The following is a 22,388-nucleotide window of genomic DNA, read 5'->3' as shown; positions in this document are numbered from 1 at the left end:
ATTTCCCAATTTCTCCAATTCCTTGCACTGCAATGTTTCAGTTAGAACTCTTGATTTTTAGTGTTGGAGGTCTCAACACAAGCTGGCTTATACAAGAAGGAAAAGTGTGTGCCTTACGGTGAGGTTTGATATAGAGGATCCATTGCCTTACGATGAGGTCTGATACAGAGGATCCATCGAACATGACCTGGTCATCTTGCATTTGTTTGCTCCGTATTGGCTCTGTTCTCTGGTTCCTCCTCCACTCTTATTGGGCTAATAAACTGAGGTTTATGGGTTCAAGGTCAGTGGTATAGTGTGAAAATCTCTTCTCTCAGAAACTGTGACATAAATGTCATTGGCTGAGTGGGTCACAGGTTCATGTCTGAATCAGCTGAAAGGCTGAGGAATCATGATTGTATTGGCCGAGACCCAGGACATACACTGTACCCACAAGTAGGATGAGTCCCACAGAAAACACAGCAGGTAGGAGAGAGGGAGGTCAGTGCCCTCCGGAAGGACCACATCACTCAGGCGTTGCACTGGTGTACCGTCTACATAGTTGTCTCCTCCAAGTTTGCAGTGAACTGGAACCTCTCGGAAAATGCCCGCCCTCTTCCTCACCATTCACTTCCCACACCAATGGATCATAGAGCCCTCTTGATCGACTGCTGCCTCTCGTGTCCCCCCTTCCCCTCCCATCCCATGAATCTCTCACCTGGACTAAAGCAATAACATCTGAATTCGCTGTCTACATTGTTATCTGCCTTCTATCTGTTCTCCATGTAGCTACCGGAGCGGTTATTCTCTGTTTTGTTTTTGTTTTAATGCCATCTGATGAGGCTAGTGCTTTGTTGAAAATGTGTCAAAGTCCCACTAATCCCACTCATGAAAATCCAAGTGCCATGTAACCTGGCCTCTGCTTGATCATTTGATCACTGTCTACTACCAGTCCTCTCTCTCTGAGCTCCCCAAATTCTAATTACGATGTTTCTGCCCACCCCAGTCTCTCCACGTGCTCCTCCTTCTCTTGAGGAAGCTCTTCCCTTGCACTGTGGCTCTCCCTCTCCACCCCTACTCTCCACCTTCTCCATTTTCAGGGCTCACCCATAGACTCCTTTAGATAGGCCAACCCTGACCTTCTAGCATTCGATACTCTCACAGCACCCTGTACCTTCTCTTTCTTGCACTTAACTAGCATTTTAATTTTTGCTTGTTTAGCACCTTCCTTCTCTAGACCAGAAGCTTAATGAAGGCAGCAACCTTGTTATATCCACCAAGCTCCTGTATGGCAGCTGGTGGGCATTCAGTAAATATTTGATGGATGTGATTCATTCTTCCTTTTCTCAGATCTATGCAATGATGTTGTCCAGAAGATTAAATAAATGGCAGGAGTTACCATAGAGTTAAAAAGTTGGTGGTCTACCTTGGGCTGGTTCATGAGGTTTAGCCAATCACAGGAGAGAATAAAATTCTCTTGAAGACTTAGCAATGGTAAAGTCATATATGTGGTCTCACTTTGATTCTTAGGACAATCCCTTCTGAGTTCAGTGTATTCTCCCTGTTTGGTAGATGAGGAAACTGATGGACTGATGGTCAGAGAAATAAAGTGACTCCCTCAAACTCACATGGTTTGCAAATGGTAGAGACAGGACACCCACGGAGGTCACTTGGACTCCAAAATAACAAGTCTGATTGGAATCATGGGAGGGACAGTGGCATGCTTTTTTACTTTTTTTATTTTTTTTTATTTTTTGATTTTTTTGGTAACTATGAGTAGGCCAAGGTCAAAAAGCACAATAAACATAGAAGTGAAGTCCTGTAGATTTCATACTGCTAGTTGAAGAGCAGAACAACAACTCTGAAAGCACTGGAATGAAGGGAGTATAGAATTTGAGGGGGCTCAGTCTTTTTATTACATATTTCAGGTTTTCCTGTCCACTGAAGTAAAATTAAGCGATGTTGAATAGTCCTGTGGCATGAAAGAAATCAAGTCTACTTAGTTTTTCTATTTTACTTTTTTTTTTAAAATATTTTATTTATTTGACAGAGAGAAATCACAACTAGGCAGAGAGAGAGGAGGAAGCAGGCTCCCTGCGGAGCAGAGAGCCCGATGCAGGGCAGGGCTCGATCCCAGGACCCTGGGATCATGACCTGAGCCGAAGGCAGAGGCTTTAACCCACTGAGCCACCCAGGCGCCCCTCTATTTTACTTTTAATGGGATTTATATGTGTTAAGAAATGAAGGCATAAAATTAAACAAGATAAACCTTCCCCTTTCCTTGTTTCTCCTGCTTCAATGATACACAAACTGGTCTACTTCCTTCAAACACAGTGAGTTAGTATGTGTTTGGTACAAGAAGGCTCTTAAAGTGGTAGGAGTATTTCACTGCGGGGGCTCTGGGGGCTACAGCGGAAAGCAGGGCTCAAGTCAGTGTGGAAACTGGTTTCTTGGTTCTTTCAAGTTATTTGTGAGGCTGAGGCTGGCTTTGGAGCAATTCCTGCGATGTTACAGTTTGGAATTTTTCTTTTGATCTGGTTTTAACGTCTCTATAAAGAAAATCTGTGCTCCCCTCCCCCACCTACACTTATGGGTCTAACAAGAGAATAATGCAAAGAGGATGACGGAAGACAGCTACTGTGGATACGCCGCTGGAGAAAAGGAGGGGAAAAGACAGTTCAGCATTTGGGATTGGCGGTGAGTCCTCCATGCCACGAGTCTAGGAAAGGGGAGCACTATGCAGAGGTGCATAAAATGTGAGTTAATCCCCCTCTGTAGTAAGCATGAGCCAGTCTGACAGAGGACAGGAGCCTGGCAAGGTGTGGTTAAATTTGCAGAAGACTGAGAGCAAGAAAGACCAACCTGTTAAAGGAAAGGAGAGAAGTTAACAAGCAAACCTCAAAGTGTTTGGGATCATTTCATCTGGAGAACAAAAAGCCTGTGATAGGATAGAAATACTTCTGAAGGTGGTGAATCCATCTCACGTCCTATATACGCTGAATACCCTGGTTCCAAATACCTGAAGAGAGGCCAGGTGAACGATGCCCTCATCACACTGTCATTCAGATGTTTCTCGAACACCTGTTTCGAACCAGGCACTGGTTATTGTGGATATTATGGGATCAGAGAGATATGGCTTCTGCCCTCACTGAGCTTACAGTGTAGTCTGAAGAAGCACAACGCAATATGACAAGTGTAAAAACAGAAGGTCAAGTTGCCTGGGAAGCAAACAGCGAGACACCTGACGAACTAGGATTTGGGAGAAACTTCCAGACTGTTGGCAGGTCTGAAGGACATTACCTGTGATGATTAGTTTTAGGTGGCTTGGCTCCCGTACCTAGTTATTTGGTTAAACACTTATCTAGGTGTTGCTGTGAAGGTATTTTGTACATGTGGTTGCAATCTATAATTATCTGACTTGAAGGAAAGATTACCTTTAATGATGTGGGTAGGTCTCATATAATCAGTCAAAGGTCTGATGAGCAAAAACTGACATTTCCCAGAAAATAAGAAATTCAAGACAGAAGCATCAACTCTTGCCCGAGTTTCCAGCCTGCCAGAAAGGCCCTAGGAATTTCAAATGGACTTGCCAACCCCCACAACAGTGTGAGCCAATTCCTAAAATAAATCTTTTGCACACACGTACACACATGCCCTATCAGTTCTGTTTCTCTGGAGAACCCTACTAATACAATGTCTTTGTCATGTAAAGCTGGGGGAGGGTGTGTGAGGGAAGATGAAGGACCCAGAGAGGCCTGGAATGAAAAAGAGAAGCCAGATCAGGAAGCAAATTATATGTCACCTAGAGAGTTTGAAACGGTTTTAAGTGAGAGGATCAGATTCACATTTCAGAAAGGACATCCGATTATATTGAGAGCAGAAGTGGAGAAAAACATGTTTCTGTTCCAGCAGGAAGGAATTCCTAATAAGGAAGACGTTTTTTAATAGGAGGAAGAGGTGCTGAGTCCATTCTGGAATTTAAAAAATAATTTGGCATTTTCGAACATGGATGGCCACAGTCCTGCCTAAGGTTTATTATGTTCTTTTGGCCATCAAGGGTGTTTCTGCTCTGCCTGACCTCCTCTGGGTCCATAGCTTCCACTAGCTTCTCCCGTCTACACTTTTCACGAGGATGTTTTCCCTGTAGCTGGCAAAATACTTCAAGTTGGCCCAGAAGCCTTTCTGGGAGATAAAGCACAGCGGTGGAGGTGGGAGGGTGCAGGTCAGCGGGCTATTCCCGCAGCCAAAGTGAGGAGGAAGAGCGAGTTTACACTCGGGTTCAAGTTCTGTTACATCACGTGGGTGACGAGGGGGACTAACCTATTTCAGCTGCGCGCTCTCCTCCCCTCCTCTGCGGGTTCGGTGCCCGCACCCCTGCAGCCACGCGTTCAGCTGCCCCCGCGCGGCAGTCTACGAGTCTGGGCGGGGCCTGGTATCCGCCAAACTGGGATCTTGATGCGGAGGTGTGCAGGAGCGCCGGGCTCAGACTGAGGTCCCAGGTCTCCCACTCCGCTGCTCGGCCGAGAACAGCCGCAACCCCTGTCCCCAGCAAAGGGGTCTTGGCCTGAGAGCTTCCGATTTTTCTTCCATTCCCTCTGCACCCCTAGATGTCTTCACCCTAGCTCCCGGTGCGTTCCCCATCCGTTCTGGTTTGGAACCTTCTGTTGTCAGAGGTCGCTGCCCAGGTTAAGCACTCGAGGAGGTGGGGTGTGGTGGGGGTTGCTGGTGACTCGACAACACTTCCCCAGGCGTAGACTGGAAGGAGCCAGCAGCCCCATTACCGATCCACTCCGGGGGTCGCAGGGCGCCAGTGGGGGCAGCTCTCAGTACAAACCTGGGTGGGGAGGGTGGGCAAGGGGAGCGGAAGACGCATACGTGCAGGGGTCCTGGGACCCGCGCCCGGGAGCATAGTACCGCACCCCGCCCTGGAAGGAGACAGGTTGGAGCTCGGTCTGTGCGCCAGATAGTGAGAATGGGCATGTGGGGAGGGGGCAGCGCCAGTGGAAGGGGCTGAGGGAAGAGGCAGCAGGTGAGCCCCACGGCAGTGCCCCCAGGCGAGGAGGCAGGGGAGACGCCGGCGCGGGTTAGGCTAGGAGGGGTTGCGGAGAGGCGAGCCCAGGCGGGGAGACGGAGGGTGGGGGGAGGCGAGGGGGAGGGAGTTCCGAAAGGAGGGAAAGGAGCCGGCGAGGGACGCGAGCAGCTAGCCTGGCAGGGAGAGCGGCGGAGGGCGGCCGAGCTGCGGGCAGGAGGGCGCCCGTCGCGCCGAGCCGGTGCCACACCCCCCGCCCCCCGGGGCCCGAGGGCTTTGCCGGGGGAGACACACAAAGACATGCGAACAGGGGCAGAGCGAGGCTCGCGCACAAAGACGCCGGGGCGCACGGCCGCTCGGGCTGCACCGACCGCCCCCGCGCCGCGCCGCGCCGGGGACGGGCCAGCGCGGAACCCGGGGCGGAGCGCGCGGCGGCGGCGGCTGCCGGCCGGCGCGGGACCCGGGTCGCCCGCGCTCTCCGGGTGACCCGGGCCCGGCCGCAGGCGCGTGCGGGGGCGGCGGCGCCCGCGCCCAACTTGGCCTCGGCCTCGCCCTCTGCCCAGCCCGCCGGTGTCCCCTCCTTCCCGCGATTTCGTTTCTTCTCACGCTCCCCCCCACCCCCTCCCGCGTCCAGCCCCGCTCTCCCCACCTTGTAAAACAAAGCCGGGGAAAATGCCTGCCCGTGCAGCTCGGAGCGCGCAGCCCGACTCTGAATAAGAAGTGAGTACAATGGCGTGTTTGTAAAAGCTTCAAGTCCGTCTTTTTCAAAAAACATTTTGAATGCTGCATGCCTCATGCTTCCCAGCGCCTCGCGGGAGAGACCCGGCTATAGAGCAGGAGGTGAGACCCCCCGGGTGACCACCCCCGCCCCCAGGCCTCCCGCCCGGCGCTTTCCCGCCCCTGCCGGGACCGGGAGGGCTGCAGATGCCCGGCCGGCAGCAAGTGGACGTCCTCCGCCTTCGTTTCCCGTCCCAGGTGTTGGGTCATAATCTCGGCTTGGAGGCAGACCGAAGCCGGGCTCCTCTCCCCGCTACCGCTCCCCCCTCTCCCGCTGGTGCCTGGGGCTTCTGCATCTGCTTCGGGTGTGGGTTTGGGACACCTTGGGGGAGTTTCCGAAGGAGGAGGAGGGTCAGCCCTTGGGAGCAGCAGACAGGCAGGACGCATGGTGACCCTGGTCACACTTGTTGCCCGTTGCGTGGTGGGACAGGCAGTGGTGCTGAAAAAAGGCTCGTTTCTCTTGCTATTGAGTCGTCAGCTGCGGCCCCAAGCGTGGAAGGCATACCTGCGCGAGCATGGGAGACCGGGATTAAGAGGAGACTGTGATGTGCTGGAGGAGGGAGGTAGTGATGGTGATGAGTGTGTGCCGGGGACGACTCTTTGATTCCTTGTTCTGAGGCGCGTCTCTGCCTGATCACACATCAAACGATGTGAAGATGGAAACACAGAGGTTCCCCATGTCAGACTGAGAGAAAAGGCTGTTCTTTTTTATTTTGGTGTTTTACCAATTGCTGTCCATTCTGTCTGCCAAATGTGCATTTATATATATTTCTGCTAATTAAAAAAATAAGGGAGTAGCTTAAAAGAATTAAACTTCTGTGGACATTGGGGAGGGTATGTGATCATGGTGAGTGCTGTGAAATGTGTAAGCCTGACGATTCACAGACCCGTACCCCTGGGACAAACAAGACATTATATGTTAATAAAAATAATAAAAAGAAAAATTTCACAGAATGGGAGAAAAAAAAAGAACTAAACTTCATCAGGAAATGTATTAGCTTAATACACACACACACACACACTCTCTCAATCTTTTAAAAACCTATCTGTCCCTTTCCCCTAAAGGCATATCATTGTAATGTGTTAGTGTGGCATTGGGATTTAGGATTGGGATTTGGACGCATCAAGGTAAACAGTCCTGGTGTTTTCCACTTCTACAGAGTAGAAGGCACTGATGTGAAAAACCAGAAATACGAGAGCACAGATCATTGGAAAGGAAAGGCTTGGAAAGCTTCCTTTAGAGAAATAATGTGGATTTCCTGTTATTTTTATTCCAAAGATGGGTTAACTTTAGATAATGACCTTTATTTTTCACTCAAGACACACTATGTCGCTCGGCGGCAGGGTGGCGTAGCTAGCCAGCAGGTGACAGTCATATCAGCTGTTATCAGCATGTCTGTTAAAAAAGTTTCCCAATGAAAACATTAAAAGACATACCCAGTGCTAATTTTGAGCGAAGTTGCCTTTATAACTATTACATGACAAAGGTGTCTACTGGTTAATCTGAGCAGGTGACTGTATCAGGAGGGAAACAGGTCCATACCTGGATCCAGCAGGTTGAACCACCGTACATTGCTGAAATGAGCAGTTCAGTCTGTACAGTCACTTCTTGGAGCTCTGACTTCGTGTCTTCAAAGTCAGAGCCATTCGGGGATTCTGCTGGTTTGAGGGAGCCCTCTGCTATCGGCCACCACTGTACAACACTGCTTAGGTCTGGGGCTTCAAATAGCTTTGTTTGCGAAGCTTCTTTGTGACGGGCAACTGATGCTTTATTTTCTGAACTCAGACTGTGGTAGACCTTCGTGTAACTCACAGTGGTGGTCAGGAGTGTAGGGTATCTAACCCTGTGAAAGCTGACACTTTCTGTTCTCTTCTTATCCTCGAGTGATTTCAGGTTCTTGTAGGGTATTTGGGTGTAATTCCACAGGGATTTCTCAGATGCTTACCTAAAAGTGTCTTCTAGGTTAGGTTATTATATCAGACCTGTATTATATATACCAGAGTAATTTTACTTTTATCTGTAACAATTATGGACTCTACATTCATTGTTCTGGTTGAGTTGGTGGTTTTAAAAGTCCCTCTATACTTGGTTTTTTGGTTTTGTTTTGTTTTGTTTTCCTGGCTACTCTGTTAACATTTTGGTTCAGTGTTGCCTTTCCAGTCATTCTGTAGCAGATGGCTTGTTTTCCCCTTACCAAGCAGAAGCAGAAGTCTAGTGTCTTTGTATTTTCTGAAAAGATATCCATTAATGATATTTTTGAAGAGCTGAGATAAATAATGGATTTACAGTCACCTCAGAGCATATGGGATTTTGTCAGGGAACACATAAATCTGCTCTCATGGAGCAATTAGCTTTGTACAGAGCACGGAGGGTCTAAGGTATAAGATAAGGTTTTACTTTTTCTTTTTTTCTGGATAATGTTCACTGTTGAAATGGAAGGAACTAGTCCCATCTTGGCTGCACCTAGGATTGTGCCAGAAGAGGTAGCAAGACTTGTTTTTTCAAGATGTCAGAGATTATATAACAAGATACAGAGACTGTTTAATCATGAACCACTTTAGAGGGTAGGCAAAAAAGAAATGATTGGGCAATTGAGTGGTTTACTTACCATCGTGTTTTACCAGAAAATGACTAATGTTTTACTTTGAGCAACAATGTTTGGATCCCAAATTCGCTTATAATGCAATCCCTCTATTAAATGAATGTTTCCATAAAAATAAAGAATATTCCTTATGTCAGTTGCTTGCGGTATAGAGGGTTAAGTTCTTGAGAACAGGAATCATCCATGAACCTTCTTCATGAGTATTTATGAGATAGTTCAGTAATGCCAACGCTTAGGGGTTCAGTCTTTGTTGAGTAGCACGGCGAACAGATGTAAATTTAAAAATTAGGTAAGACCTCAGGCATTGTTTTATTTTATTATTATTTTTTTAACTTTCTTGGTCCACCTCCTGTTTCCTTCCTCCCATCTGGAACCCCAGCAGCAGCAGAGAGCTGAGACCCAGCCCCTTTTCCTTGATAAAGTCCTGGATGCGAGCTAGTGGGAGCGCTCTGGTTGGTTCCAGACCTTCCACCAGGAGGGCCGTGGAGTTCAGTCCGCCTTTGCTCAGCCCTTAAAGAAGCCCAGCCATTGCCGCTCTCCTCTTCTCCGACCTAACCTTCCTTCTCTGTTCTTGTCAGTGGCGGCACCTGACTTGCTGGACCCTAAATCTGCCGCTCAGAACTCCAAACCGAGGCTCTCGTTTTCCACGAAACCCACAGTGCTTGCTTCCCGGGTGGAGAGTGACACGACCATTAATGTTATGAAATGGAAGACGGTCTCCACGATTTTCCTGGTGGTTGTCCTCTATCTGATCATCGGAGCCACCGTGTTCAAAACCTTGGAGCAGCCTCATGAGATTTCACAGAGGACCACCATTGTGATCCAGAAGCAAACATTCATTTCCCAACACTCCTGTGTCAATTCGACTGAGCTGGACGAACTCATCCAGGTAATCACGGCACAGAGGAGTTGTCACCTGGCTTCCTCTCTGGGGAAAGAAAGTCATGGCAGGAGGAGGCCTACCCACAGTAGCCCAGTGGCGTGCCTGGAGGGGGTCCGGTTCCACTTTCTGTTAAGATCGACTCCTCTCCTTTCTGCACTTCTTCCCTCTTTTCTTCTCTTTCGCTTCTCCTCCTTCTGTTCCTTCTTACCCTCTTCTGCTCCTCCTGTCCCACCATCTCCCTGATTTGTGTTTCTTTGCCTGCCCTTAGAACGGCTAATGGATGCCTGTGGGCATGGGGTTGGCTTGCTGGAGGCGCTTGTGGTCAGATTAGCATTCCCAACTGAGAAACATTGCCGTGGCAAGTGAGAGGAAAACCTAAGGCCGAAAAGTGCTTTAATCATGCTGGGAGCCATCATAAGATAGAGGAGAGGAGTTTGTGGTGCGAGCCTCTTGAGATGGGTGGCCCTCCTGGTTAACAAGTTGCAGCTCACCTCTTTAACCCAGCCAAAGTATAACTCTGAAAACTGCCTTTTTTAGGCGCCTAGAGAGATGACGCATCCTTGCTTCGTTAAACCCTAACTAAAAGCAATTTACTATTACACAGAAAAATGGAGTTTTTGAATTCTAAAAAAATAATTTCGTTTTCATGTACTCGATCACGGGCGGAACAGTGTTCTTAAGGAAAATACTTTGTGACAAAAGATAATCACAAAATGATTTAAACATTTCAGTTAGACTATTTGGAGATGGCTGTCTTTTTTGTTGTGGATTTCTTTTACATAAAACAATTCAGTGGTCAAACCAAGAGTCTGGTCAGAAGAAAGCCCTAGAGTGTTCTTTCAAGGAGAGATCTAGCTGACTGGTTGTGGGAAACATTTTAGTTGTACAGATACTCATTTTCCTGTAGAACCTACTTCTCTTAACTGGTCTAAGTCAGATTAGGTTGAAAATCATCCAATCATCTGAACATGTTCTTCCTTATCTTCTGTTTGGTTTCACATCTTTCAAATGAACAGTAGATTGAGGGAGGAAATTCTTACTGTTTTTAATCCAGTTTCATATTCAAAGACCTTTTCTCTCTTATTTGCCTTCTGCCATGGATACCCCAAAGGCTACCTCTGCCCTTCATGCCTCTCTCTATTTGTAGACTACACATTCAAGTTCTCACTCAAGTTTTACTAAAAGCTATCAAAGATAGTATTCGCTTACCCTCTTTTAGTTCCTTCTATATTCAGACACTTCTGCGTCTCAACTTCTTCACTTAGATTTTGAAAAGACTCCTCAGACACTTATATACAACAGTGTTTTCAGTATTGACAGTGAACCTGCCAACAGATATCATTGTCCCAGGTACCGCATTGTCTGTTTCTCCATAAGATCACTTCTCCTTCGCTCTTTGTGCCACAGAGCTCTAAGAGGTACTAAAAAATCTTAAAGAATTCCCATTTTTCTAGGGTTTTAAAGGACGAGCTCTAGGTTGTCTTGGAAGTAGCATCAGATAGGATGTGTTTTACACTCCAGCTGAGCACTTTCTAGAGGCGTCACCCTGAACAAGTACCTTTGCTCTCTGAGCCTTCAGTGCTCTGTCTGGAACGCAGAAAGAGTATCTACCAAGCAAGGTTGCTGTGAAGAGTGAAGAGATAATCCCTATAAAGCATCTAGGACGTCACAACGTGTTAGGTTCCTTTGCTGCTGTTCCTATTTGCTCCCTTCCCCCCACCCCTACTCCATCTCTTTATTGGGTTGAAGTATCTGATTCAGGCAATTCGGAGTGAATTCAGAACTAAGAATTCAGTTCCATTCTTAGCATCTGAAGCAGTGTGGTGGGTTTAGGGCAGGGGGGGAAATGCCTGGGCTTTCGGGACAATGCTGGCGGAAACCCTGTGTGAATTTCAAAATGGTCTCTCTGTTCTGTACAACCTAGACTTATTCATCACTGTGAAAATAACTTGAAAGTCATAGCAGGTGGAGACAATCTGGAGGTGGAGACTGATTATTTTCGCTCTATTGTTTTTGGAATGGATACAGAGAGAGCTCACCAAGGACCTAATCTTTTTCTTTCCACCCCACAGAGGAATCTCTTTTAGCTTTATTAATATTCACTGCTGATGAGAATCTTCACTTTTTAAAAAATCTCAAGTATTTTTGTGCTTATTCCAAAGCCCATTATTTATTTTCATATCACTCATCTTTAGAACCCCATGACTTTAATAAATTATTATATTCTCTTCAAATAAAGTTTCTTCTTTATAATGGCATGGCTTCAAGGATCCAGATCAGTACTTAAATAGGGAAGAAGGCAAATGAGCCAGTCATCTTATATTAGAATTACGTTTCATTCATATGATTCTCGTAAATTTCCACATGGTTTTCCCCACATTTATTTAATCGTCCCTTAAAACCTCCTGAGTAGGTATATCACAGCATTAAGGATTAGGGAGCTAACACACAGCAGTCTCAGGGACTTATACCAGACAGCATTGTGAGCATGAGAGATGAGGTGTCCAGAACCTTGATCTGCTGTTATTCCCAGGAGTCTTGGCTGGGTTTAGCGTTTTTCCATGCTGAGAGGGGGAACCAGGTGGAGAAGTTAGAAGTCCAGTCCTAGTGTTGGTGGAGAAGGACTTCTGGATTCCTTTTATGAAGAAGCAGGAAATGGGTCATCAGACTGTGAGGTCAGGTACAGTGGATCTAATTTGGCCTCAGGCCCCAGGTTATTAATCACATCTCTGGACAGGTTATGGTGACCTAACAAGCCATGCTTGCATCCCAGGGTAGGGGAGGCGAAGGAGAGGAGGGGCGAGAACACAGCTTTGAGGTTCCTGAGAACAGTTGCTTCTTCAGCTGCATGATCCCAGCTACGCTTTCCCTCTGAGTGCCGTCTTGACATCAGCCGTCCAAGGCAAGATGGAGGGTAGAGGGGCGGGCAGAGCTGTTGAGACAAAGGAATCCAATGGGCTAAAGTATTTTGAACGCTTTGATTTTCACCATCCATTACATTTAAGTTAGTGTGACGTCAGTACGGAAAAACATGGACACACTGACATTTTGAGAGTCATGAATGCCATTGACAATAGCCAAAATGTAATGAGCACGGACTATGTACAAGGCACCACTCTAACCTTTTACATGTGTTGTCTCATTTAATTCTCAAGCAACCGCATGACATAAGTGCTTTATTAAATGCATCTAACTTAGGTGCACACTGAGGCAGAAGGAGCTTAATTTTCCAAGAGAACAATGTGAAGAGTGCACTGTTATTTAAACCTAAGTGGACAGACTCCAAAGCTTATGCTCTTAGCTCCTGTATTACAGCCTCTAAAAAAGTTAATAAACATTAATTTTGCTGGAAAGCTTCCTGTTATTCCACATATGAGAGTAGAATGAATAGCAAATTACAGTCCTCTATGCATAGTGACATGCGTTAGATAACATATCTCTTCCTCAGTATATGAATGTGGAGTATACAACCTGAGTTTTGGGGGGGGGTTTTGTTTAGTTTTTGAGAGAGAGAGTATATGTGTGTACAGGCGAGGGGTGGGGGGGGAGCGACGGGAGCAGGAGAGGGAGAGAGAATGGGGAGACCCATGTTGGGCTCAGTCTCATAACCTTGAGGTTATGAGTTGGATGCTTAACTGACTGAGCCACCAGGCACCCCTGTAACCTGGATTTTAATATTCTTTTTGGAGAACACTTCCTGGTTTTCTCCTGTTTGAATGTGGCAAACCAGTAGAGGCGTGGTTCCTTTGGATATGGTCGGCTCTCAATCTGGTCACTTCCATATTTGCGGAATCGGTTCTGCCATTGAAAAGGTAGAGCAAGATCTATGATCTGTACATTGATAAAAATCATTGTATCATTTGAGTCACACAACCCCTGTGAGGTAGGGAGGGAAGGAATGCTATCTGTTTTGGGGTGGGAAAATGGATACATTTGCATGAGGTCATGTGGTCTCAGGTCTAGAGTCTCGGAGTCCTCCTCCTGAGGGGATTAAATTCTCTTTGTGCTGTTCCTTCTCGGTTTGGTCCTTACTCCTTCATCCAGTGGCATTTGCAGGGTACGTCCAGTGGGTTGACCTTCCTGCTGGGTACTGGGGCAAGTGAAACCATCAGAAAAAACATCTTTAGGCACTCCCTCCTTCAAAGTCAAGTGAAGGAGACTACCATAAACACAGCCACAGAGGCACCTGGGTGGCTCACTCGGTTAAGCTTCTCCCTTTAGTTCAGGTCATGATCTCAGGGTCCTGGGATCGATACCCCCCATGGGGCTCCCTGCTCAGCGGGAAGCCTGCTTCTTCCTCTGCCCCTTCTCCCTGCTCATGTTCTCTCTCAAATAAATAAAATCTTAAAAAAAAAAACCCACCAAAATCATAGCTACTAGAAGTTCTTAGAGATTGGAGCTGGACTACTGAGGAAGAAATGAACCACTTAATGAGAGCTAAGAAGACACAGAGAAGAGGTAAAGGGAAACTGGATGTTAAATGGGAACTCAGAGTAGTCAGCGGGGGGTAGGGAGGGAGGCGAGGGGATCAGCAGGTGTTCTAGGCAGAAGGAGCATGATATGCTCCAGTAACCGAATGATCTAGACTGAGGAGCAAGGGCATCAGCAAGTCTAACAAAGGAGGGCCTCCTTTACACGTACCAGGGAGGTGGGCTTTCTCCTGAACCTGCTCCCTACCTGGGGTAAATGGGCCATTGGGGCTCTTGGTTGTTTTCCAGGGGATACCTGGAGCGGCATGTCTTCCTGGAACACCAGCGAACTTCAAAACAAAACCAAAAACATTGTTTTATATTAATTATATAGTCATTCATTCATCCAAAACTATGTATTGAATTCCTGCTATGTGCATTATCCCAGGGACAGAAATATGGTGGAGAATAAAACAGATGAACATTCTTGTCCTTGGGGAGGTTCCATCCTGCTGAGGGAAGATAGTATGTTAGATAATAATAAGTCCCAGTAGAAAAAATAAAGCAATGGAAAAGGGTAGGAAATGTTGGGTGGTGTTGGTGATTAGTTTTACATAAGGTCACTGGGGAAGCTTCACCGATAAGGCAACTTTTGAGTAAAGGGACCGAGGAAAGTAGCAGTGTGGCTCTCTGGGAAACAACACTCAGGCAGAGGGATCCATAGTAGAGAGGCCCTCCCTGAAGAGAGTGTGCCCCTGGCAGGGACGGGGACAGTAAAGATGCTAGAGGGAGCAGTAGAAGATGACATCAGGAAGGTAATGCGGGCCAAGTCCTGTAGGGCCTTGGAAGTTCTAATATGGAGTAGACTTCTGGTACAGATGAAGTCCTGGACTGGCTTGTTTCTCCAGGATCACTCTACTCTGGCTGCTGGGTTGAGAAGAGAGTGCAGGTGGCCACAGACAGAAACAGAGGGAACCATTATTTGGCTGTTGGGATTATCCTGGTGATAGATAATGGAGGCTTGAACCAAGATGGTGGCAGTGGGAGTTGTGAGACATGGTCAGATTCTGGGTACATTCTAGAAAGAGAGCCAGTGAGATTTACCAATGGACAAGATTGCAGTACAAGGGCGAGGAGTTAAAGAAAAACACCAAAAGTTTTGTCCTGAGGAGCTGAAAGAATATAGTTCCACTCTCCTGACATGAGGGAGAGCGGCAAAGGCACTGGTGGATGGGAGGACGTCAGGCCCTTCGTGTTATTGGATATTGCATGCAGAGCGGCAGTTAGACAAGAGTTCAATTATGGAACAAGATTCGCAGGACCCAAAATAAGAGGAGTTCCAGACCTCCATTGCCGGAAAATGATAGAATGTACCAACAGCACCAAATAAAGATGGGCACCACAAGCAAGGGTTGCATCAGAGGCCTCCCTCCACTAGGCCATGCCATGCCGTTCTGCTCTCTTAGATCCAAAGCCCCCCATGTGTACATGGGATACCTCGGGACCAGGGAGCCCAAGATAACATCTTGGCTGGGATTTCTGCTACCCCGCTGGTCACAAAGCCCTGTTCTTACCAAGTAGCTAGCCTCAGTGGCCGAGCTTTCTGAGAGTCTCACTAAGACCAGGTGCAAGTCATCCATCATGCTGTTATGGATAAATAATGGGACAAGAGGGTCCTAATCTTGCAGACACTCTACCGACATGGTTATAAAACAACACTCCGGGTCAACAGGTCTCACTCTTTTACCTGGGGATGATTCCATGCAGGGACTTCAGCGAAAATAGTCTCGGCAAATTCTGGCCAGCACAGCCATGTTGAATTTGAGATGCCAAGAGCTCATTATCCAGAAAACCTTTAAAAGGGCTTTCTTTTCTTATCGGTGCCTTCACTCTTCCTGTCCTTTGGATAAATCTCTGGAAAAAGCACTGCAGATATTAGAGTGTGTAATCTTCTTGGATGTGTGAAAACATTGTAGGTTGGATTATTTTAGCAGATTATTTGGGAGCCATTTTAAAAGACTGGACTCTAATGGTGATAATTATTCAGGAATGCTGTCTTGAGAATTACAAGAGGGACTTAGAATCATGGGAGCTACAGAAGTAAGTCTTAAGAAAGCTTTGTCCATTTCCAGTTTCCCAAGGACTCTCCCACGTACTACTGTCTTAGTGAACAAACTTATTTTTGCCTCCCCTTCCTGTCCATATGTTCATGCTATCTTGACTTGCAGAATGTTGTATGTAAGTACAACAAATAACAACTGAAATATTTTTATACACTGTTTCTTAATTATACTTAGGTTTTTATAATAGAGCATCTAAGTAGCTTGTCAGGAAATGATTTTACCTCCAAGGGCTCTAATGAAGATTAGCTAGTTAATATTGGTTTAAAAAAAAGAAAAGTGCTGTGTGAGTATTGTATATTAATAAAATACTACTCAAACTGATCTGATTAAAAAGGAATATTACTTAAAAACAAAGGCTAAAACATTAGTTGATGGCTGCAATGGTTGAGAATGAGAGAAAGTACTCTCCATATACATTGGAAGACATTAAAGAGTATTTTTTGGCTGAAGATTTATTTAGTCTAAGCTAAAAACAGGACTCAAATGTAAAACTCAGTCCAATAGTATTAGAGTGAAATTTGACCAGTATAGATCTGTTAAGAGCGATTTTGATGATGGCTTTAAAATTCTTAGAACATGTTTGTATTTAATCATACTTCCGAGGAAGTTTTGTTTCGTTTTGTTTTGTTTAATTTATTTGACAGACAGAGACCACAAGTAGGCAGAGAGGCAGGCAGAGAGAGAGGAGGAAGCAGGCTCCCCGCTGAGCAGAGAGCCCGACGTGGGGCTGGATCCCAGGATCCTGGGATCAAGACCTGAGCCGAAGGCAGAGGCTTTAACCCACTGAGCCATGCAGGCGCCCCAGAACATGTTTGTATTTAATCATAGATTTGTACACTTACACTTTAAGCTATATTATTTAATTCCCACATCTCTTAGATATATATTTTTTTAATTCGCATTTGTAAAATGTTCAGCAAGAGAAAAAAATGGCACCTTGGTCAGATTCTTTCTTTGGCCTCCATCTCCCGTGCCTTCCTCATAGATAAGAATGTGTGCACCACAGTGTCTAGTGATAATAGCTGGCCAGTACGATTGTAATCCGAGTCTGGGTGTTTCTAGAAGCCCTGCCATATACACTCTCTCTCTCTTGTCTGGTCAGGAAGCAGGTTAGGCTTCATCCTCTCCCTTTTGCAGGTAAGTCAACTGAGGCACAGAACGTTTAACCCAAGTCCCTCTTAATCTTTTTAGCTTGAAATGCTCCAAGTGGCACAGCAAACATTAGGACAGAGCTGCTGTTCAGGTGACTCTAGAGTTCACGTCTCCTGTACCAGAAGACTTCTCTAGAAACTACATTCTATTTTGTTGTTTTCTCACCCTGGGTTCCTCTCCTATTCCTATCAAGCAAATCAGATTTCCAGCCCGTGCACCTGGGATGCACGCTCCGCCTTTTGAGTTGCCGGTGCATGTCTTTGCTCTGGGCTCCTACTAGCGAAGGTCAGCAGTGGAAGGCACAGCAGGTCTGTAGTTGTGAGTGCAAAGTATATAGTCCTGGAAAACTCGAGCCCAATAATGAGGCCACAAATAAGCACCTAAAACATTATGCTTTAACTTGCATGGCAGGCGCTGGTCGTGCTGAGGCATGAACAGGTGACGTAAGTCAGGGAAGGCGATTTCAAGCTGGAGAACGTCTTACCTGGAGGAGACAGATCAGGATGGAAAGAGAAGGAGCAAAGGGAAATAGTTTCAGGGACACAAGTTAATGTTCTGCTTATAGAATTACAAGACTTTTTTTTGTTTTTAACCCCTTCTTGCTTTCTGGCATTCACAAAGTAACAAAAGTGTCCTGTACAAAATCCGAGTATTAGGAGAAGGTACAAAGAAAAAAGCAGAGATCTGAAATCCCTCCACCTAGACTTGGCCAACACCTCTCGTATGTGTGTGTCTTTGTATGCACACACACACACACACACACACACACACATTTCCACACAGAATTTTACACATGTGGGATCACGTATGTGTGTCCTCTTACCACCTACATTGTTTGCTCACTGTTATGTTTGGGCATACTTGGGGAATATTTCAGGTCTTGAATTTAGATATTATTTAAATATCCACTAGTTTAGTTAGTATCTTCATCAGTAAGAGAATGAGGTGATATTTTGTAATCCCTTTCTGCTGTTTCTCTGCCCTTTATTTTTACGAACATTTGACATCTTGGCTGGATCAAGACAGTAAACAGTAGTTCATCTAGCTCAGTAGTTTTGCCTTAGCTATGCTACTGATGGACATGTGAACACAGTATCAGAATTCCCTTTCTAAAACCATCTTTAGAAGGGGTGACTATACCCCGGGCATCATGACAGTATGAAAAATCCAGCACGGATCTAATATACATAAACTTACTTCTCTGGACTATTCGGATCTGACCACATTTCAGGGTGTAAGACCTTCTCTAATAGGTGTCGCGCATGCTTCTCAATAAAATTTCCCTTTTCATTTGATCTTTCATAAAATTACGTCCTTTACAAAGTTTTAGACCATTGCCTGGTGAATTTTGTGAACTAAGCCATGTAATTCCCATCTAAAGATAGCGACATCACCCTTCTTATTTTTGTCCCATACCCCATGGAGATTTCATTCTCAGTCAACTCCTTGGGCCTTGGCGCTCTGCGGTGATGTGTGTCTTGGGTCTCTGCTTTCTAATAGCCTTGTTTTGTCATCGCTTCCTTAGCTCGTAGACTGGCCCCTTGATTATTTTACTTCTCTTTTTTGGGAACTGCTTTCTGCTCAGTTAAAACTTTGATTAGTGTCGCTTTGAGCTGTGGGCGGTATTCCAGAAGGAGGGATCATACCTTAGCACAAGAGGAACTTTCTGTTTTAATTCTTTCTTTTTCGTTTTCTTCCCCCCTTCCCTGTTTTATTTCTGTTACCTCTCTGGTGATGCCTGGTGTTGCCCTGCGTGGCGTTGTTGGGTAATGTCCTCCAGCGGAGTCCCAGGGACTCCAGGGGCTTCTTCTAGGTTAATGAAAACACTATTTGAAAAGGGGAGGTGGGGGCGCCTGGGTGGCTCAGTGGTTAAGCCGCTGCCTTCGGCTCAGGTCATGGTCTCAGGGTCCTGGGATTGAGTCCCACATCGGGCTCTCTGCTCAGCAGGGAGCCTGCTTCCTTCCCCTCTCTCTGCCTGCCTCTCTGCCTACTTGTGATCTCTCTCTGTCAAATAAATTTAAAAAAAAAATCTTTGAAAAGGGGAGGTGGGTTTATTTTCTCCCAAGTCCATTAGTTTTTACTTAACGAGGATGAATCTCTACCCTCATCTGTACTCTGTCTGCCTTTTCACCCAGGCTTGCAAGGTTTTAAAAAATGTAATTGAACATTAGGCATTTCACAATCTTCAGAATCATGATGCTGTTCCCACACTTTGATATTCTCCTTTTTAGCGTTAAATTAAAACATCGCATAATAGATACCTACATTTACATTGATCCCTTTAAATAAATATTTATTTAATCTACATTTTTAAAAACTGTTAAAACCTTTTATTTAATTTTATTTTATTTTTTTCAGTGTTCCAAAATTCATTGTTTGTGCAAAAACCTTTTTTTTTAAGATCTGTAACCAAACATTTTTTTTTTTTTTAAGGTCTTATTTATTTAGACAAAGTGTGTGTGTGCCAGCAGTGGGGAGGGGCAGGGCAAGAGGGAGAGGAAGAATTTCCAGCAGACTCAACTCTAAGCCTGGAGCCCGATGCAGGGCTTGATCCTGCAACCCTGAGATGATGACCTGAGCTGAAAGCAAGAGTCAGACACTTAATCAACAGAGCCATCCAGGCGCCCCTATAACCAAACATTTTTATATAATGGATAATTTTTTATCAGTGTTCAGAAGATAATCTTTTTATGACTCCTTAACATTTTGTGAATTCATTTTTCTTATGTTTTTATATACCCCCATACAATGCCTATTTGACTGTCGAAATGTACTTTCTCTACGCAGAATGGCTCTATTTCCCCCCTATGATCAGTTAGCTTGCATATGTATTCAGAAGTATCCTGTATTGCTTTCACTTCATATTGCCTTTGATTTTTCTCAGAAGACTCCAGTTTATTTAGAATTTATTGTTATATGTGAGAGAGCTCTAATTAGCGTGTCTTCAGTCTGTAATGATGTTGAGTGAAAATGCCAGTATTCGAAGACTGTTAAGTTAAAAAGGATATATTCCTTTTTAGGGGTACCTAAGGAATTTCCCAGACGCTCATGAAGTATAATGTGTTCTCTGGTGATGAAGCAGAGAAGGGAGCTTTGAGAAATATGCAAGGCAATGGCTGTCGGACAGTGGAAAAGGGAAAGATCTCCATAGACACCATCACGTGATCACATGGCTCGCATTGATGCACATTGCAGGGAAGAGAGCCTTTAATTCTTAAATTTTCTATTTTTAGGATCCCAGCACAGTTTTTTGACTATTGTAAAGTTCCTTTTTTTACAGTTATGCATCTGTTCTTATTTTGCTAAAACTCACTTAGAGGAACATGGGGATTCATCAGAAACTCGTAATTGCTAAAACAGGATGCGTTCTTTTTGGGCAAATGAAAAAGTCTCCCTTCCTGTCACTATTATTCATCTACTATAGAGCTTGGTTAGAAAATATCTGATCTAAGTGACAGATATAATGGAATGAACCCCTCTTTCCTTGGATAGGAAATGCTTTCAGCACCAGGGTGATATTAATGGTCCCAGGGAAGTAGATTCTGAAATTTATAGGTGAAAAGCCATTGGTTTGTGTGGACCCCGAGAGCAGAGATACCTCACTGCTCCTCCAGATTGGAAGGGGAGTTCTCAGGGAGGTTTTGTGTTAACCCAAGACCATCACACTGTGGATATGTGGTCATGGGTGTGTTCCCATCAGGGTGACAATGTGGTCAGGATTCACAAACAGATTTCCAAGCAGGGCAAGCCCATACAGACTAGAAAGGAGAAGCAATTTCTTCTTCATGGATTTAGAGTGCTTCCATTTTATTTTGCATGGCAAGTAAAGGGAAGGCCTCATTTTCCTTCAAATGGATGGCCATGGAAATGCTTACAAAGTAGGATCTTTAATGGGCAGCATAGCTTTGCACAACAGCATCTCAGGTGGTCAGAACCTGGGTGTTTCTTGAGCAAAGAAGCCAGTGAATATGGCAGATGTCTTCTCACCCTTGATGTTAAAGCTTGCTTTGGAGATGGTGTTTCTTTTAGGTAAAATAAAATGTACAGTGTTAATTGCATAACAATCCATAAGAGAATTTAAATATTCCCAGGTGTGGTTCTGACATTCTTGCTGCATTAGGGGTTGGTGATGGTTTCTGAGCACACTCAGTGTACTCTTGCCTCCTCGAAGGTGAGGTCGGCTGCTGTTGTTTTCCATTTGTCCCAGTCCGTACACTCATTGAATGCAGGACAATAATAGAGACCATTATTCCCAGCAGTCCCAAAATAAAATTTTGTGTGTATGTTCGATATCCATGTATGGCAAAGTTACATTTAACCATGGGACAAAATAGCTTATCATTCATGCAAGGAAAAAAAAATCGATCTATGACATAGTTTTCTGAATCTGACTTTTTTTTTTTTTTGGACATTTGGCCACACACCGAACATTCCGAGTTCTTTTTCTGAATCCCCGCTCAGAACTATTTTTGTATTCACCTGTCATGTTCAGATAACATACTAGCTAGCGCTTGTAGACACCTGAGATAAGACAGTTGGTTGGAAGGTCTCTTCCTCTAAAGGAAGAAGTAGTTAAAATGCACATTCATTCATTTATTCATCCTGTATGCAATATGTCCTGAAAGGAATTGTTCCAAGCAGGGGCATAATACGCGTAGACTACGACACAGCAGACTGACAAGAGTCGTGCTATCATGAAGCTGCTATGTTAGTGAGGAGTATCTAGGTAAACACTCTGCTGGCTTGGTAAGGGGGTGAGATCAAATGAAAAGAGATTAGTTGAAGACATTTCAATGAAAGTTGATTTTCGGAAAGTATTTTAAAGAAGTAGGCTCAGGGGGTCAGACCGGGTTTGGGTTAGTAGGAAAAGACTGTCCTCTCTTCTCACATTTCAGAAAGAGGCGCTCAAGCGTGATGACCCAGGTAATATGTGTACTTTGGGGGAAGATAGAGAGGGGAGGTGGCCCGTTGAGGGTTCTGAAGCTGATACTAGATATTCGACGTGTTTAAGATTCCTTGTGGAGATAATTTTAACAAGCATAGATAATTGCTAGATGAATCTCTTTCATGGGCTCTCAGTTGCAGAAGTGCTTTATTTTATTTTAATTTTCTCAAAATAAATTCTAAGCTTCTCTTTGAGGATAAAAGATATTTTATTTGACTATCTTTTAAAGTTTATTTTTTTATTTAAACCCTTCCACAACCCTATTGATATTTTTGGGCATGTTACAGCTTACAGGCTACTACAAATGATTGGGTAACTCCTTTTTCCTTAATAAACATAAATTTTCCCTTTTTCTTTCTCTAGTTAACAAGTTTCAGAGCTTCACAGTGTTTTCATTTCTGGAAGATGTTTTATCAGATGATGACATTTGGCTCTTGCTTTGAGCTGGCCTGAAAATCTATTTCTTGAGGCTAGTTTTAAACGATTTG

The 22,388-nt window shown here is 44.9% G+C and overlaps 1 protein-coding gene across 3 annotated transcripts in view; it reads left to right on the top strand.

The window, feature by feature from the left end:
• KCNK2 (potassium two pore domain channel subfamily K member 2) overlaps positions 1-22,388 on the top strand; it is a 221,474-nt gene that overhangs the window by 64,302 nt on the left and 134,784 nt on the right. The window contains exons 1-2 of one of the 3 annotated variants that reach the window (XM_045981940.1): positions 5,229-5,728; positions 8,967-9,277. In XM_045981940.1, the coding sequence (XP_045837896.1) occupies position 5,728; positions 8,967-9,277 (312 nt within the window). In that variant the 5' untranslated portion in view covers positions 5,229-5,727. Of the gene's footprint in view, positions 1-5,228; positions 5,729-5,761; positions 5,849-8,966; positions 9,278-22,388 lie in introns of those variants that run through there. The other 2 variants (XM_045981937.1, XM_045981939.1) reach the window with 2 other exon arrangements.

This window comes from Meles meles, chromosome 17 (genome assembly GCF_922984935.1).
Source record: "Meles meles chromosome 17, mMelMel3.1 paternal haplotype, whole genome shotgun sequence".
NCBI lineage: Eukaryota > Metazoa > Chordata > Mammalia > Carnivora > Mustelidae > Meles > Meles meles.
This window is presented reverse-complemented; position numbering and strand designations above follow the sequence as displayed.